The 15,682-nt window shown below is 30.9% G+C and overlaps 1 protein-coding gene across 1 annotated transcript; it reads left to right on the plus strand.

The window, feature by feature from the left end:
- The first annotated feature begins 1 nt into the window (after position 1).
- LOC134725016 (coiled-coil domain-containing protein 96-like) lies at positions 2-14,155 on the plus strand. Its single transcript, XM_063588471.1, has 13 exons — positions 2-91; positions 1,062-1,224; positions 2,150-2,344; positions 5,442-5,653; positions 6,453-6,597; positions 7,028-7,167; positions 7,477-7,524; positions 8,929-9,082; positions 10,096-10,289; positions 11,246-11,365; positions 12,210-12,302; positions 12,830-12,967; positions 13,824-14,155. Exons 1-13 carry the CDS (start codon positions 77-79, stop codon positions 14,067-14,069), a joined length of 1,863 nt encoding a protein of 620 aa, XP_063444541.1. The 5' UTR covers positions 2-76; the 3' UTR covers positions 14,070-14,155.
- The last annotated feature ends 1,527 nt before the right edge of the window (positions 14,156-15,682 follow it).

The raw sequence follows: 15,682 nt of genomic DNA on the forward strand, positions 1-15,682 counted from the left end.
TAAAAAACTAACTTATAAAAAAAATATTGGAGGGAAAATTGCAACGCCATCTACATTGTTTTCCCTAACAACAAAAATGGCCGACCAAGAGGTGGGAAATGAGTTTTTACACCAAACTTTTGCAGATAAACACAAACATATATTTCAACACTTTCTTTTTAAGATTGAGAGTTTATGAAAATGAGCTAAATTGTTATGTGATCATTAGGAGAAAGATATATATTTATTACAAGCAAATAATTGATCAGACTGTCTGAATTATTTCTATTGATGTTATGATGATTTTTTTTCTTGTTTTCTTAATCACAAAAAATAGAACAGATTATTCTACACTACAGTAGTAACTTCAGCATAAGATAAAATCATTTCTTGTTAAATCAGCGACTGATACAGTCAATAAGACACCACGTCAAATCGGTATCACTATTAGGTCCGTTAGCGCCCAATACATGTTCACCCTCCAGGTTGGATCGTTCCCAAGTTTATAATTATTTAAGGAATGACTGTAATATTTTTTCTGTCTATTAAGAAATAACAATAAATTTGGTGCACACTGAATAACGCACGTAGCGGGTTATTTAACAGTGACACGACTAAATTATGTTCATGGTGACATGACTAAATTATGTCTATGGGCTCATATAAAAAAAAACATCAGCCAATCAGAAAAATCGTTACATCTAAAATTAAATTATTCATGTATAAACCAAAAAAAATATTTTGCTGAATAAATATGATATCAGGTCTGTTTGCACACCATACAGTCTTTCAACCCTACATGTTTGCCTGATAGGTCTATTCACACTCAATTTCTATTTAAATACTGTCATTTTGACCCTTTAACTAATACGAATTATAACGAAAATATTCTAATATTCACATAACAACAATGATTTAACATTTCTAATCCATCAAAATATTTAAAAAAATTATATCGAATTTACGACAAATACTTTTGTAATTCACATGCGTGAAATTATGCGCAGTCGAATAGTCCCGAGCCACCTTAATTCACTTAGAAAGTTCTAAAAGTAACAACATAATTTATGAATCCTTTATAGGAGAAAGCACCTACTCCAGCTCCTGCTGAAGAACCAGCACAAGAAAAAGCAGTGACCCCTGCACCTGCTGAAAATGGACAGGGCGATACTCCAACAGAACAAGTTACAGAGACCCCTGCAGAACCAGAAGTACAGGGTGAAACAAAGCCTGAGTCTCCTCAAGGTGTGTAAATGCATATTATTTTTATCATTCCCTTTATAGAAATAAAAAGATGTGGTATGTGTGCATAGAAGACAACCTTCCATCCAAGTCACAATGTATAAAAAATAAACAATTATAGGTCAAAGTACAGCCTTTGATAGGAACTTTGTCTCCCACCAATCAGCAAGCTTTAAAGGGCCCTAAAATGGCTAGTGTGAAACAAATTAAACAGGAAAACAAACTGCATAATCTATATTAAAAACAAGAAACAAAAAGTACTTATGAACCACTTACCAATGGTATCCAACCACATCAACAAACGACAACAACTGAACAATAGGTTCCTTTATTATTGTTGTACATGTATTCATGGTACTTCGTCATGTTCATTATCTTGTGAAATAAACCATTTATTATTTTCAAAAAGAAATAGAAAATTTTGTAGTATTCAGATTTTCTATTCTAACTTTTAATGAAGAAAAACAGTGTACTATTTTCCAGAAATTTTGGTAGCGTCTGTTAAATCTAATGACTAAATTTGAGCTCAAGGTAATTTGTCGCTTCTATATATGATATTTTCATTTTTCTTTTGCTGCAGGCCTTACAATGATCTGCATATATATCTTTTTGATTGTATTGTTGAGATGCTTTCTCTAAGACACAGTGATGTATACTCCACATTTCCATTGAAGTTATAATTTTGACCAGCTTGAATAAAACATTTCCCAATTCCAATGTGACACTAATCCACTTATTAGAAAAAAAGTAAATCAAGTAGATTTATTATATTTTATAAAGGCAAGCTTAGGCAAGCTTAGGCATTGTATTTTATAAAGGCAAGCTTAGGTATTATATTTTATAAAGGCAAGCTTAGGCATTATACTTTATAAAGGCAAGCTTAGGCATTGTATTGATTGATCACAGATGATAATTTTTGACATTTTAGCTGAGGTCAAAGCTGAGGGGGATGTTACAAACAATGCAACTGAAGAACAGACACCAACTGAACCAGGAGAGGGAGAAAAACAGGAAGCAAGTTCTCCTGCTGCTGAAGGAGGAGAGGAGAAACCAGTAGAAACACCAACAGAAGGTGGAGATGAACAGAAAGGAGAGACTGAAGGAGAGGAAAAGAAAGCTGAAGGTAAATTCCACTGGCAAAATCAATACAATTTAGGTTATCGTGACCCAATACTATAAAATAGATTACATAGTACAAATGTACTAACATTCCCCAGGGCCTTATAATACCATAGTGCATGTTTAATTTTTGTACCATGGTACTTTCTTTAAAAATGTGTGGGATTCGGTTAGCAGATTAAAATTTTATAATCAATGTTTTTGTCGAGCTTTCGACTTTAGTCGAAAAAGCGAGACTAAGCGATCCTACATTCCGTCGGCGTCGTCGGCGGCGTCAACAAATATTCACTCTGTGGTTAAAGTTTTTGAAATTTTAATAACTTTCTTAAACTATACTGGATTTCTACCAAACTTTGACAGAAGCTTGTTTATGATCATAAGATAGTATCCAGAAGTAAAATTTGTAAATATAAAATTCCATTTTTTCCGTATTTTACTATAAATGGACATAGTTTTTTCTGCGGGGAAACAAAACATTCACTCTGTGGTTAAAGTTTTTAGAATTTTAATAACTTTCTTAAACTATCCTGGGTTTGTACAAAACTTGGACAGAAGCTAGTTTATGATCATTAGATAGTATCCAGAAGTAAATTTTGTAAATAAATAAATCAATTTTTTCCATATTTTACTTTTAAATGGACTTAGTTTCTCTGCGGAGAACCATTACATTCACTCTGTGTTTAAAGATTTTAAAATTTTAATGACTTTCTTAAATTATCCTGGGTTTGTACCAGACTTGGACAGAAGCTTATTTATGATCATAAGATCGTATCCAGAAGTAAAGTTTTAAAAAAGATTACTCTTTTTTTTCTGTAATTTACTTTTAAATGGACTTAGATTTTTTTACAATCATAAAATAGTAACAAGAGGAATATTTTTATTGATTTTTTTCCTCATTGTTGTTGAGCCTGCGATTTACAGCAAAACTAGGCGAGACACTGGGTTCCGTGGAACCCTTACAAATTTTTTTTGTTTTTTTTTGTTTTTCCTCGCTATTTGTATTACTTCATTAACATATGTGAGGTAAACATCACTATTTTTTTGTTTTCTAGCAATGTGCAGTTCACTATCCATATCCATATACTGAACAATTTCTAAAGGGATCTAAGGTGCAATCTTGAAATGCCTTCCCTACGTTAGATAAAAAATAACTAAAAAATATTAATAAATTACTATATACCATACAAAGGCACTCATTTTCCTCTTAAATTATTCTTCTATCACATGCATTGTTTGGACCACACAGTAAATCAAAACAAAGTCAAGTATGCGTATCAAATCAGTTTTTTAATTTCGTTGTATACGATACGATTCTCTGCAAATACATAAATTATAAATCATAAATAACAGTGAAACTAAATTCTGTTAATCATAAAAATAATATACAGTGCATTAATTATTTCTCAATCATAATACAATATAAAAGAAACATGTTTCCTGATAAAAGTACAAAGTTTGCACAAATGGATTAAATCAATATATTTCATTTACGGAACATTGTTACAATTCTTGCTAAAGAAATGAATGATAAAGTCAGATTAAATATATTCTTACCAATTATGCTCTCTTATAAAAATCATCTTGTGTGTCCAAATAAAAAACTGCCGTAAACAAATTGAAATAACATTCATAGGAAAACATAACATCATAAAGACAGACGGCAAATAAAGCAAATATATTTAGCGCCATAAACGTCAATAATTACAAAGAAAAAATAGCTTTTACAAAAAGCTTACCTATAGATTAAAAAATGGCAGCCAAGTGACGATGTATACACTATTAGTGCTTATATATAAATGTATCTTCTAACAAATATTAAAAATAAGAATATAAATAGATATAATTCTTACATGCATATTTTGATTTTACTATCAATAAGAAGTTATAGAACCCTTACGCAGCTTCAGTTGCATTTGGGTCAGAATTTTCAAATTACCCAGCGAAAGCAACGTAACTGGCCAACATGCCATTTTTCAGTAACAAGATGCAATGGAAGATAACTCTTGTCATTTGAAAAACTTCTGGGTTGATGCGTTGACTACAACGATAATTCCTCATAGACTGTAGATAACGTCAAATACATTAATAAAGTAATACAAATAGACAGAAAATACTAAAAAAAATTAAAGAACATTGATTAACAAAATTTTAATCTGCTAACCCGAGTCCCTTTGCATACAACTAGTATACAGATAGTAATGATGCAACAATTAAACAATACTACATAGCATATCAATTGGCACATTTCGAACAATGAAATGTGCAGTTATATATATATTAATATACATAGGACCTATGTCATAGGTTAATTTAGAATAGACTACTGACATATAAGTATGTTGTATGTTATAGCCTCAAATTGTTCATATTACTCATTTGTCAGGACATTTTTCCTTAATTCAAATGATTGATTAATAAAAGATGATATTAATCTAAGTGTTTTCTACACATGTGGTACTATACTATTGGGTAAAATAAGGAAGTGTGGTATGATTGACGGTGAGATAAAAATCCAGCTAAGAAAGGATGAGAAATGAGCGAAATCCATACCATACAATAGATATAGGTTATTAAAGGCGTTAGGTATGAACAAAGTAATAATTCAAGAGAAAACCAGAGTGCTATTTGAAATACTGGGGATATCACTGAAATTTCATGTGTGTCTGTAGTTTAAATTCAGAAAATTAGGAACACTTGAAGCAGCATTACTACACATTTGGTTCAAACAAAATTTGCAGGCAAACATGAAGACATTTGTATGGGAATAAGTGTATTTTTTTTAGGAATTACATTAATTTGACAAGCCTAGAAAGAAGTACCAGACAATACGCCAAACAATTACTTTGAAAGAGCTCTATCTTGTTTTGATGGTAGACAAATAGGTTGATGATAAGTATGCGTTGTAAATGCTTATTAAAAAAGTGTATTATCATGTATTGTAAGGACAAGAACTGGGGAAGTTTTTTGCAGTGGCATTAGACATCTTTAAGGTTAAATCTTGATCATGTTGATTTTCATTTAATCTTTCAAATGGGCATTGAAACAATTCTATGGATAGTAGGAATCATAAATACAACCATACAAACTATGTGTTATTTCAGGTGAAGGTGAAGCAGAGCAGAAACCTGAAGGTGAAGGTGAACAAAAAGCAGAGGGTGAAGGTGAACCAAAACCAGAAGGGGAAGGTGAACCCAAACCTGAAGGTGAAGGAGAGGCAGCTGCTACACCTGTTGGTGAAGAGGGAGAGAAACCTGCTGAAGAAGGCGAGCAAAAGGAAGGAGAGGAAACTGGATCAAAATCACCTGTACCTCAAGTATGTTATTATTCAAAATCACCTGTACCCCATGTATGTTATTATTCAAAATCACCTGAACCTCAAGTATGTTATTATTCAAATTCACCTGTACCCCAAGAATGTTATTATACAAAATCACCTGAACCTCAAGTATGTTATTATTCAAAACCACATGAACCTCAAGTATGTTATTATTCAAAATCACCTGTACCCCAAGTATGTTATTATTCAAAATCACCTGAACCTCAAGTATGTTATTATTCAAAATCATCTGAATTTCAAGTATGTTATTATTCAAAATCACCTATGTCTCAAGTATGTTATTATTCAAAAGCACCTGAACCTCAAGTATGTTATTATTCAAAATCACCTGTGCCTCAAGTATGTTATTATTCAAAATTACCTGTGCCTCAAGTATGTTATTATTCAAAAGCACCTGTGCCTCAGGTATGTTATTATTCAAAATTGATCTATTGAACATTATTTATAAATTAACATTTTATTTCAGCATATATCAAATAAGTATGAACCATTTTTTTGCAACTGGTCATAAATGTCACATAAACAAGAGTAATTTTCTAATGTATAGTAAAAGCTCTTGGTAAAATTTAAATACAATTTATTATTTGCATGATATTTGAATTACACATTTATAATTTGGGTAAATTTTGTTTCGTTAAACTTTAAAACACCGGAAAATATTATTATGAAAATATCATTTTTAAAGGTTAATGGACTTAATATGGATCATTGAAATATGTATGACATTCATGCTATTTACTTATGGGATATATTTATATTTGACACTTATTTACAGAGTGATACCTTTGCTGAAGGTGAACGACCTGAAGAGGATGGTACAGGTGTAGAGGTAGCAGAGAAATTATCCAGAGAGGGAAGTCCTGCCCCTGAGGTCAAACCAGATATCTTAGAACCTGGTACTCCAGAAAGGTCTAGACCTCGTAAGTTTTTATTTTGCTTTAAAGAAAAGAAATAATAAAGTATTCAACAATTTTGTGAGGATTTTTTTTTTCAAGTTTAACATTATTTAATTGATTAATGCATATTTCAATTCTTTGAATAGGTGATTTTTCATGTATTCTAAAATTTCAGCTAGTGTGATACTGAATCAGGTCCAGAAATTTCAACAGAAATCAGAACAAAATAAGAAAAAAATTGCTGAAAAACTGAACTCACTAGAACCTTGAATTATGAGTATTATTATATCAAATAAGTATGAACCAGTTTTTAGCAACTGGTCGTTAATGTCACATAAACATTTTTCTAATGTACATAGTAAGAGCTGGTACTCCAGTAAAAAAATGTTCAGACAAATACTAAAAAAAAACAACCAAAACCAAATAGTTTTATTGAGTTTGTTTTCTTTCATAGCTTCAGAAACTGAGATGAGAGATGGTCACATGTCACCTTTTATGGAGGAAGATGAGGAGGCTGTACAGAAAGATGAAGAAGATAGAGATAGAGAGGAAGTAGAAGAAGATGAGGAGGAGGAAGATGAAGAAGAAGAATATGTAAGTAATATTTTTTGGTGGGGGTTGCTGTGGTGAAAAAACAAAATCCAATTGCTTACGTTGTGTTTTTTCAAATAAGTGGTTGTAGACATCCTATAGTGCTATCAACTCAGCAAAAATGAAAAAAAACACCAGGAGAAGGGCTGCCTCAGTTTCCCAGAAATTTAAAAGTGATTAAATACATCCACTTATCTGAAATGTTTTTTTTTCAAGTAATGATATATCAAACATGTGCTTATACAAATGTCCAATGAGTTTCTATCGTTTTTTGTTTTTTTGTATTTAATATAATTTGTTTGTTAATTTCAGCATTTACAGCCCCAGTATGACAGAGACGAGTTGTTAGAAAAATACACAGTAGGTACACTAATATAGAAAATACACAATTATTTCAAGTTAGTTAAATATGCATAATTGTGTTGGAAGAATATCACTTATGAATTTAGCTACTCAAATAACAAACAAATATATTTCATTTTACATTTGTAAACGTTAAATATTTCGGAAATCTGAATATTTTTACCCTTCTTTTCAGTTTAACTCTTAGACTGCTACGCGCGACTATTGTCGTTCCGATAAGACAGTCTGCTACTGCTACTCGTGACTATAGTCGTTTTCCATAACTCGTTTGTTTACATAGTTACCATGGAATGGGCGGAGTCAATATTCATGAGATTGCGGCAGTTTCGACTTGTATGGATTCTGATTGGTTAAAAATCTGCGTTCTTTCGAATGTCTCTTGACTTTTAATGAGGTATAAGCGATAAACCGAAAGTGAAAATTTTTGATGAAAAAAGTGACAAAATGGCGGACATTATTTGGAGAAATGGCCAACACGTTCAGAAGTATTTCAATGATAACGATTCAACAGCGGCGGCCGATTAAAAGGATTTGAACAAGAACCGAAGATATAATAGACAGAAATAGAAACATTCTATCAAAACTGCAAACAGGAGACTTTTAAAGCGAGAATTACGGGGATTCTCAGACCTTGTTCAAAATGGATGACATGAAACGGGATTTGCGATGTTTATCATTTCGCCTTTCAAATGTGAATCAATATTGACTCACATCGATAGACCCGAACTTTAAGTTTGTCAAGATTATATATTGATGAAAGCTTTAACAATGAACTTGTCGTATAAATATATTTGTACATGGAAGTAAAAGTCGGCGCAGTGAAAGTTGGAGGGAAATACCGGAAAATATTTGCATAAAAAAGGCCGTTGGTCTGAGAAGAAACTTTTATTTTTTGATAATCACAATGGAACTTAGTTCTTAAAAGAGATTTTTAACTGTATTGGTTCAGTTCTGAAGTCATGGATACTTTTACATTGATGGATTCGTTAATAAAACATGAAAACATAAGTTTACCTTTGTTTACCTCTATTCACACCTGTACAGGTAAAAAATGACCAGAGACTCACACAAAAATAAAATAAATAAAAAATACAGAATCTAACAATACTTTTTTATTTAACTTTTATTGATCAATATTCAATATTTACAAAGATACAGCAATTGTAAGTGAACATGTTTATTTCATCAGTGATTAAAATTTTACTCAGCATTACACAAAAGTACATTAGAAATCAATGCAGCAGTCTAAGGGTTAATATGTGTTATCTTTCATGTCCTTGTTGAATTAAGCTATAAGCAAACATCAATTTATCAATATTTTCTTAAAATTTCTAGTAAATGTCATAGGTTATTCATATTGAGAAAAAAAAAATAGCATATAATCATAAATTACTTTTTCAGCTAATAATGGCAGAACGAGAGCAGTTACAACAACAGAACTACCAGTTACAACACAAATTAGCAGAATTCTTTAGAAAGAAGAAAGCAGATGATGTAAGACAAGACTATGACAAAACTGCCAGTGATCAGGATTCTAAATATGTTAAATATATTAGTAAGTATAATTAAGGAGGCGCATTTAGGGAGGGGGCCAGTGAGCCCAGGCCCCCCCCCCCCCCCCCCCTTTTTGAAAAAAAATTTGGTTGCTTATATAGGGAATCACTGAAGCGCGACAGGAGCCCCTCTTAGGTCAGTCAATGGGCCCCCACTTATGAAAATTTCTGGATCCGCCACTGAATTAAGAAGATTTGGTAGAAGGGCCAATGACACAACTCTCCAAGTTATAATGTATAAAAAGTTCACAATTATAGGTCAAAGTAACAGGATTAGCATCCAAACTTGTGTAAAGGGGTTGCTGCACAATTTTTGGAAGAGTTGTGTAATTCTGAAAACTGAATTTTTACCATCTAGTGGAGGGAGGTGAAAAAAAATATGCAACAGCTAAAAAATAATTGTAACATCACTCAAAGGTAACACATGTTTTGTTGGAATGAGATAAATATTATATATAAAGTGAATGACATATTTTAATCAAAATAATGAGTTTCCCTTGACACCAGACACCATATGCGAGTATGGTCTTTAGGAAACAATAAATGGCTGACCCTTGTTAATAGACAGCCATATCTCTTGCACGTTAAAGACACCCTTGTAGATTTCCAGAAAGAGCAGGCTAATGCTGCTACAAGCTACAAGGCAGCACTCGCACCCACAAAGTGGAAAGGGATTAATATAAGTTGAAAAACTTGTTTCCCAATCCACTATAAATAAATATGTTTAAACTAAATGAGTTTCCAATTTACATTTTGAATAAGAATGATTAAAAAAAAATGAAATGAATTTCTTCATAACCTCTTACTATAACAGTCAATTTTTCAAAATTTTACTCTAATTGCTTCAAAAAAATTATAAGTGCTTTGTTATCATTTTTGTTAATTGTTAGGTTGAATTGACAAACAAAGATTTTGTTTGTAGAATGAAATCTTTTTATTAAATTCAATACATGGTTTTTGACCTAGAATTAAGTTTCATTGACAACCTATATATTCATTTTTGCTTGTATTTTAGATCAACTTGATGAGCTTAGAAGTCAAGATAGTAAAGAAAAAGAACAGTATAAGTTAGAAATGGACGATTTGAGATTAAAATGTGAAGAAAGAAAACAAAAAGTTGATGAGGAAAGAAATAAATTTATGGAGTTTAAAAAACAAGTAGCATTGAATGCTATTAGTAATAGATCAGGAAAACCACTGCCACCTAAGGTAGGTTAAAGTTAAGTCTTAGTCTTGTTACAACAAGTTTGATTGGATTAAATGTAAAATAAAAAGAATGGTGGATTGGCGTAAATCAACACTTTTATCTAACAGTACACATTTTTTCACAGAGCTTTAAACTTTGTAGAATGTTTGTTCACACATAAAAAATATGCAATTTACATTGGGATTTCCCCTCTCCCCATATTTTTCTAATGATAAACATGATCATTTTTCTTTAGGTTTTTGATAGAGTGTACCAATTTTGTTTACAATTTTGTCTGTATAAAATTAAATGGTATTTCTTGGGAAAGGGAGACTTCTATTTATTTATTTTTTTTATTGCTGTATAACATGTGGATTCATTATTATTTGTTGGATACCAATTTTTGTGGCTTTCGTGTGCACAGATGAACCACGAAATTAAATGTCCAACGAATAACAAATTTTCTATAGGCTTGTATGCAGACTTTGTCAAAACCATGAAATTAAATATCCACGATCATGCAAGTTTTCCTTAATCAATGAAAATTGGTACGCACGAAAATAAATGAATTCACAGTAAATTTTAAGAATTCTGAGTTTTCCGACAGACTTTTAAGTGTCTTTTCAGTTTTAAAGAACAACAAACAACAATTGTAAAGAAACTTACATTTATATAAATAAGGCCGTTAATTTTCTCTTTTGAATTGTTTTATATTGTCATATTAGGGCCTTTTAAAGTTGACTTTGCGGTATGGGCTTTGCTCATTGTTGAAGGTCGTACGGTGACCTATAGTTGTTCATGTCTGTGTCTTTTTGGTCTCTTGTGGACAGTTGTCTCATTGGCAATCATACCACATTTTCTTTTTTATATAAGTTACCTCTATTACAATTTTAAAATAAAATGTTCAGTATTGTGATCGAACCTAAAAAGTGCAGTTTTTCATTTAACCATCGAATTGAACATTGACATTTTATTATAGGATATTGAACAAGCATTGATAGCTGAGAAAAAGAAGGAGTCAGATGTTGTAGATGTTCGATTGGAGAACATCAAATTAAAGAATAAACTAAAGAAAAAAGAAATGGAACTTAAATCAAAGGTTTGTTTGTTTTATTATGGGCTAATTCTGTACATGATTTTTACAACTTTTTTCTTCAAAACAACAGAATTTAGGTAACCAAATAATTACTTGTTTTTCACTATAACTGAACATTACAGAAGCTCCAGGTAAAATTTTATATCACTAGAGAAAATGTCTGATGATAAAAAATTGAAAAGGTTACCAAATACACTGTATTGCTACTTGTCTGCCATCACTGGTCATCACTGGAGTTTTATTCAAATTTCACATCATTAGAGACCCAGCAATAGAACTGATTGTTGAATGATGTCATTTATTTAAGTGTCACAAATTCTCTGATCAACTGTTGCAAATGCTGAAAATAGCAAGTAAGTAAATAAGGTGCATTACCGCCAGATGTCCTGTTCTGCACTTTTAAGTGTAAATATATTTTAAAATATTAATTGTTGTAAAGATGAAATGAAAATGACAATGTGCACTAAACAAATATCAGAAAATGCAATAAATTATTTTAATTTAAAAAAAAAGATGTGAATGAAGGAAATGTAAAGTATATCAATGAGAATGCAAAGAATACAAATGAAAAAAAAAAAAAAGCAAAATTAAGAACGAAAATGAATCACATTGAGGAAGTTTAATTTCAATTGAAAGCTTTCATTACTGAAGACTCTTAACTTTGCCTTAGAACTGACACATAAACCTCAACCATTTATTTTTGAAAAAAAAGGTACATTAAAAGATTGTCCAATCAAAATCAGTACATGTACCCCAAAAAATACTGGAGTTTATGATACCATGCTTAAAATTAACAAACCATACGTAAATTTTAGAAAGACTAATGTTGTAAAGTATTTAATTTCAGGAAGAATTAGCTGCTGGTTTGCATTTAATTGACTTTGAACAGTTGAAGATAGAAAATCAAACATATAATGAGAAAATAGAAGAGAGAAATGAGGTAAGATTATCTCCCCTTAATAATTTTATTGCCTGTTAAACTACAGGGTTAGCACAGAAACAACTAAAGTGTAACAAAATGACAACTTTTCTCCTACCTTTGAAGAAATATTTCAAATATTTTTAATTAGTACAACTTCTAAAGAAAAGTTTTGAACCCTGCCTTTTAGAAGGTTTCACATTTTTTCAAATTTTAATTTGAATTTTTTTAATGCTACATAAGGAATAGCCCTGAGTTTTCTATTTGTTATCAACAGGTTATTTTCTATCATGAAGCATGATTTTTTTCAAGATGTATATAAGAGCAATTTAACAATCTTCTTTTGTTTGCAAATTACAAACTGGTAATAGTGTTTGGTAAAGGGGGATAATTTCAACTGGCATTATGTTTAAATGGTGTTATTAGGAAGAAAAAAAATGTCGAGTTTAAGATTTTAGGTAATGAATTCTTAATTAACTTGTAAACTGATCTTTTGGTTTTTGACCGTTGTTTAGTTTTTACTAAAAAAATATTTTGTAATTTTACAGGAACTATTGAAATTGCGTAAAAAGATAACCAGCACAGTACAAGTATTAACACATTTAAAGGAAAAATTACAGTTTGTGCAAGGAGAAAATTTGAGAGAAAAAGAAGTACTTAAAGATGTAGAAAAAGAAGTTGCTATGGTAAATATTTCAGATTAATATTGGGACAACATTTTTAAAAAGCAATGGCTGCTTTCTGTTAAATTTGTTTTACGCTTATTGTTTTGTCATTAATCAAGTCTTTGGTTTCTTATTTGAAATGGTTAGTGAACCATTTTAATTTTGGGCCTTTCGTAGCTTCCTATACAGCTTATGGTTGGCTCATTGTTAAAGGCAGTATGGTGAACTTTGTAGTAGCCCACCTCATTATCATTTAAACTTGTGTGGTTAGCCGTCTCTTCGCAATCATACCACATATTTTGTTTCTTTAAAAGAGAGAAACATTGAAACATTAATTTTGTTCATTATAGTTTGACATGACATGTTTCTCCCTGTTTTTTCTTCATTGAAGTTTTGTACAGATTTACTCAAGATTTGTTTAATATCACTTCATCTTCAACATTTAAAGACATTTCTTCATATTAACTAATAGCCTGATTTATGACAAAACAGTAAATGAAATACAAAGATGGCAGACAGCTGGAACCAATTGTTCTTCTCAATCATACCACATGTTATCAGCGAAAAAAGAAGAAGAAAAAAATGCAATCTCAAACTTTATACAATTGTTTTCACAATACCAATCGGAAAAAAATTCATGACGATGACGGTATTGAAATGCAATTTAAAAATTATTTGTACTCCAACTTGCTCCAATTACATTTTTACAATAGAAAACATTTATGAATACTCAAAAGTCATAATAGAAATAGTATCAAGTGATATGCTGTGAGAACGAACTCCAAGATTGTAATAAAAACCATTACTGTTTGCAGAATACATTTCTTTCAGAGATATATTCTTTGCCGTTAATCATATGCTAATTTTTATTTTGCAGAAAAGAGACATTTTATCAAGGACCAAACAAGCCAGAGATGCTTTACGTATAGACAATCAGAAGTTAAGACAAAATTGTGGCCTGTTAGGCAATGAACCATTACTTAGAGACTTTGAGGAGCGTAAAGACGAAGGGGATGATTTAAAAGATAGACTTGAAATGCTTAAAATGAGACATGCTGAGTTGACATTAAACTGTAATCAAGTTAGACGAAAAATTGAACAGGCACGACAGAGTCATGGATGAAAATAATGTGATAGACAACCTAATTTTAAAATGACTGTGATATTTATTGTTTTATATTATATGTACAGAAATAAATGTAAAATAAGTGTTTATGTATCTAAATTAAGTACTTTAATACACAGTTCCAGGAAGAATGAATGGATAAAAATCAAATATTCAGGATTTCTCCGTTTGTTTCATTGGTCAAAAAGAAAGGTATTACTCAGATACTTTTAAGTAATAGATTTACTGTACTTGGTGTATAGAATGATTACGATTGTCCAACTGACAGGGTTGATCTGACTTGTTTAAATTGTGAAGGTTTAATGATTAATTTTCTTTTTCAAAACAACAAGAATTACAAGATACAAATTAACTATAAAACGCATATAGAATAATTGTTGAGTGTACATAAAAATATGAATGGAAATGGGGAATGTGCCAGAGAGACAGCAATCCAACCAAAAACCAGAAAACAGCCTAACACAGTGAGAAAATCCTGCATCCAGAGGCAGAGTCAGCTGGCCCTTCAACAAAAATGTGTACTTATACAGAAAAAATAGACGTACCACTTAACTCTGAATCATATAAATGAACTAGAATTAAATAAACATGTAAAACTAACATAGGCCAGAGGCTCCTGAGTTGGGATAGGATCAAACATATCAGTAAGACAAGAGTTCCTCTGATCCTGACCTCTAATATTTTGATTAACATAAAGTTTTGGTGATTATATCTGTCTCTCTTAGTAAATGGTCAACTTGATAAAGTAAATGGTCAACTTCATTGGTTGTATTTTATGTGTTCATGTTTGTCTGAAAATAACCTGAATTTCATGGATCATGGATCATTGGTCAATGTTAAGTTTGCCTGTTTTACTGGTTTCTCAGAGGCTATATAAAGTAAAAAAAATTAACTGTATTACTTGTATGAAATGATTGTAAAGGTGTAATTCTCTGCCTTTCAGGCCTAATGTTCATTTAACCTTGATCTCATTTTCATAGTCAAAATCTTTGATTTGTTCACTTATCAGACATTATAAGCAGCCACCTCAGTAGAGTGAAATTTTTCACAACTTTTAGAGATTGGGATCCCTCTACAGATTTCTGATCAAGATACCTGGTGTTATATCTGTTGGTGATTCTGTAACTAACGGTTGTATGATAAGTTGTTCAATTTTTTCTCATTCTGAATACTGGGTATACATAAAATACAAAAAGTTTTAGCAAGTAACAATCAATTGATCAATTAGTCCTATATAGTGGAGTGGTGCACATTCCTGCAACATGAGTTAGGCCTTGACTTCATTACCGTGTTTATTCGGTTTCATCTAATGACAAGACCATATCAAATTTAATATATACAGACTAACAAAATAAACTGAGAATTTTTGGGTTAATAGTTTTATTGTTATTTATAATAAACAATTATTTGCATCAAGTGACATTCAAGTAACATTATTAAGATCTTTTTCTCAAAATTAAACCAAAACACATCATTTATATTCTTCTTTGTCAAATAAAATAACCAATATTGGTACTTACATTTTTAACAGAATAAAGCAGATCTTTTTAAAACATTGTGAACATAAAAAGTAAAAAGGATGCCCAACTTCAAATTGATAAGAAAGTTTC

Source organism: Mytilus trossulus, chromosome 7 (assembly GCF_036588685.1).
Source record: "Mytilus trossulus isolate FHL-02 chromosome 7, PNRI_Mtr1.1.1.hap1, whole genome shotgun sequence".
NCBI lineage: Eukaryota > Metazoa > Mollusca > Bivalvia > Mytilida > Mytilidae > Mytilus > Mytilus trossulus.

Coding starts and splice junctions, on each gene's coding strand:
- LOC134725016 (XM_063588471.1), top strand. Junction 7,525..8,928: donor AGTTGTTAGAAAAATACACA/GTAGGTACACTA, acceptor TTACTTTTTCAG/CTAATAATGGCAGAACGAGA. Junction 9,083..10,095: donor TAAATATGTTAAATATATTA/GTAAGTATAATT, acceptor CTTGTATTTTAG/ATCAACTTGATGAGCTTAGA.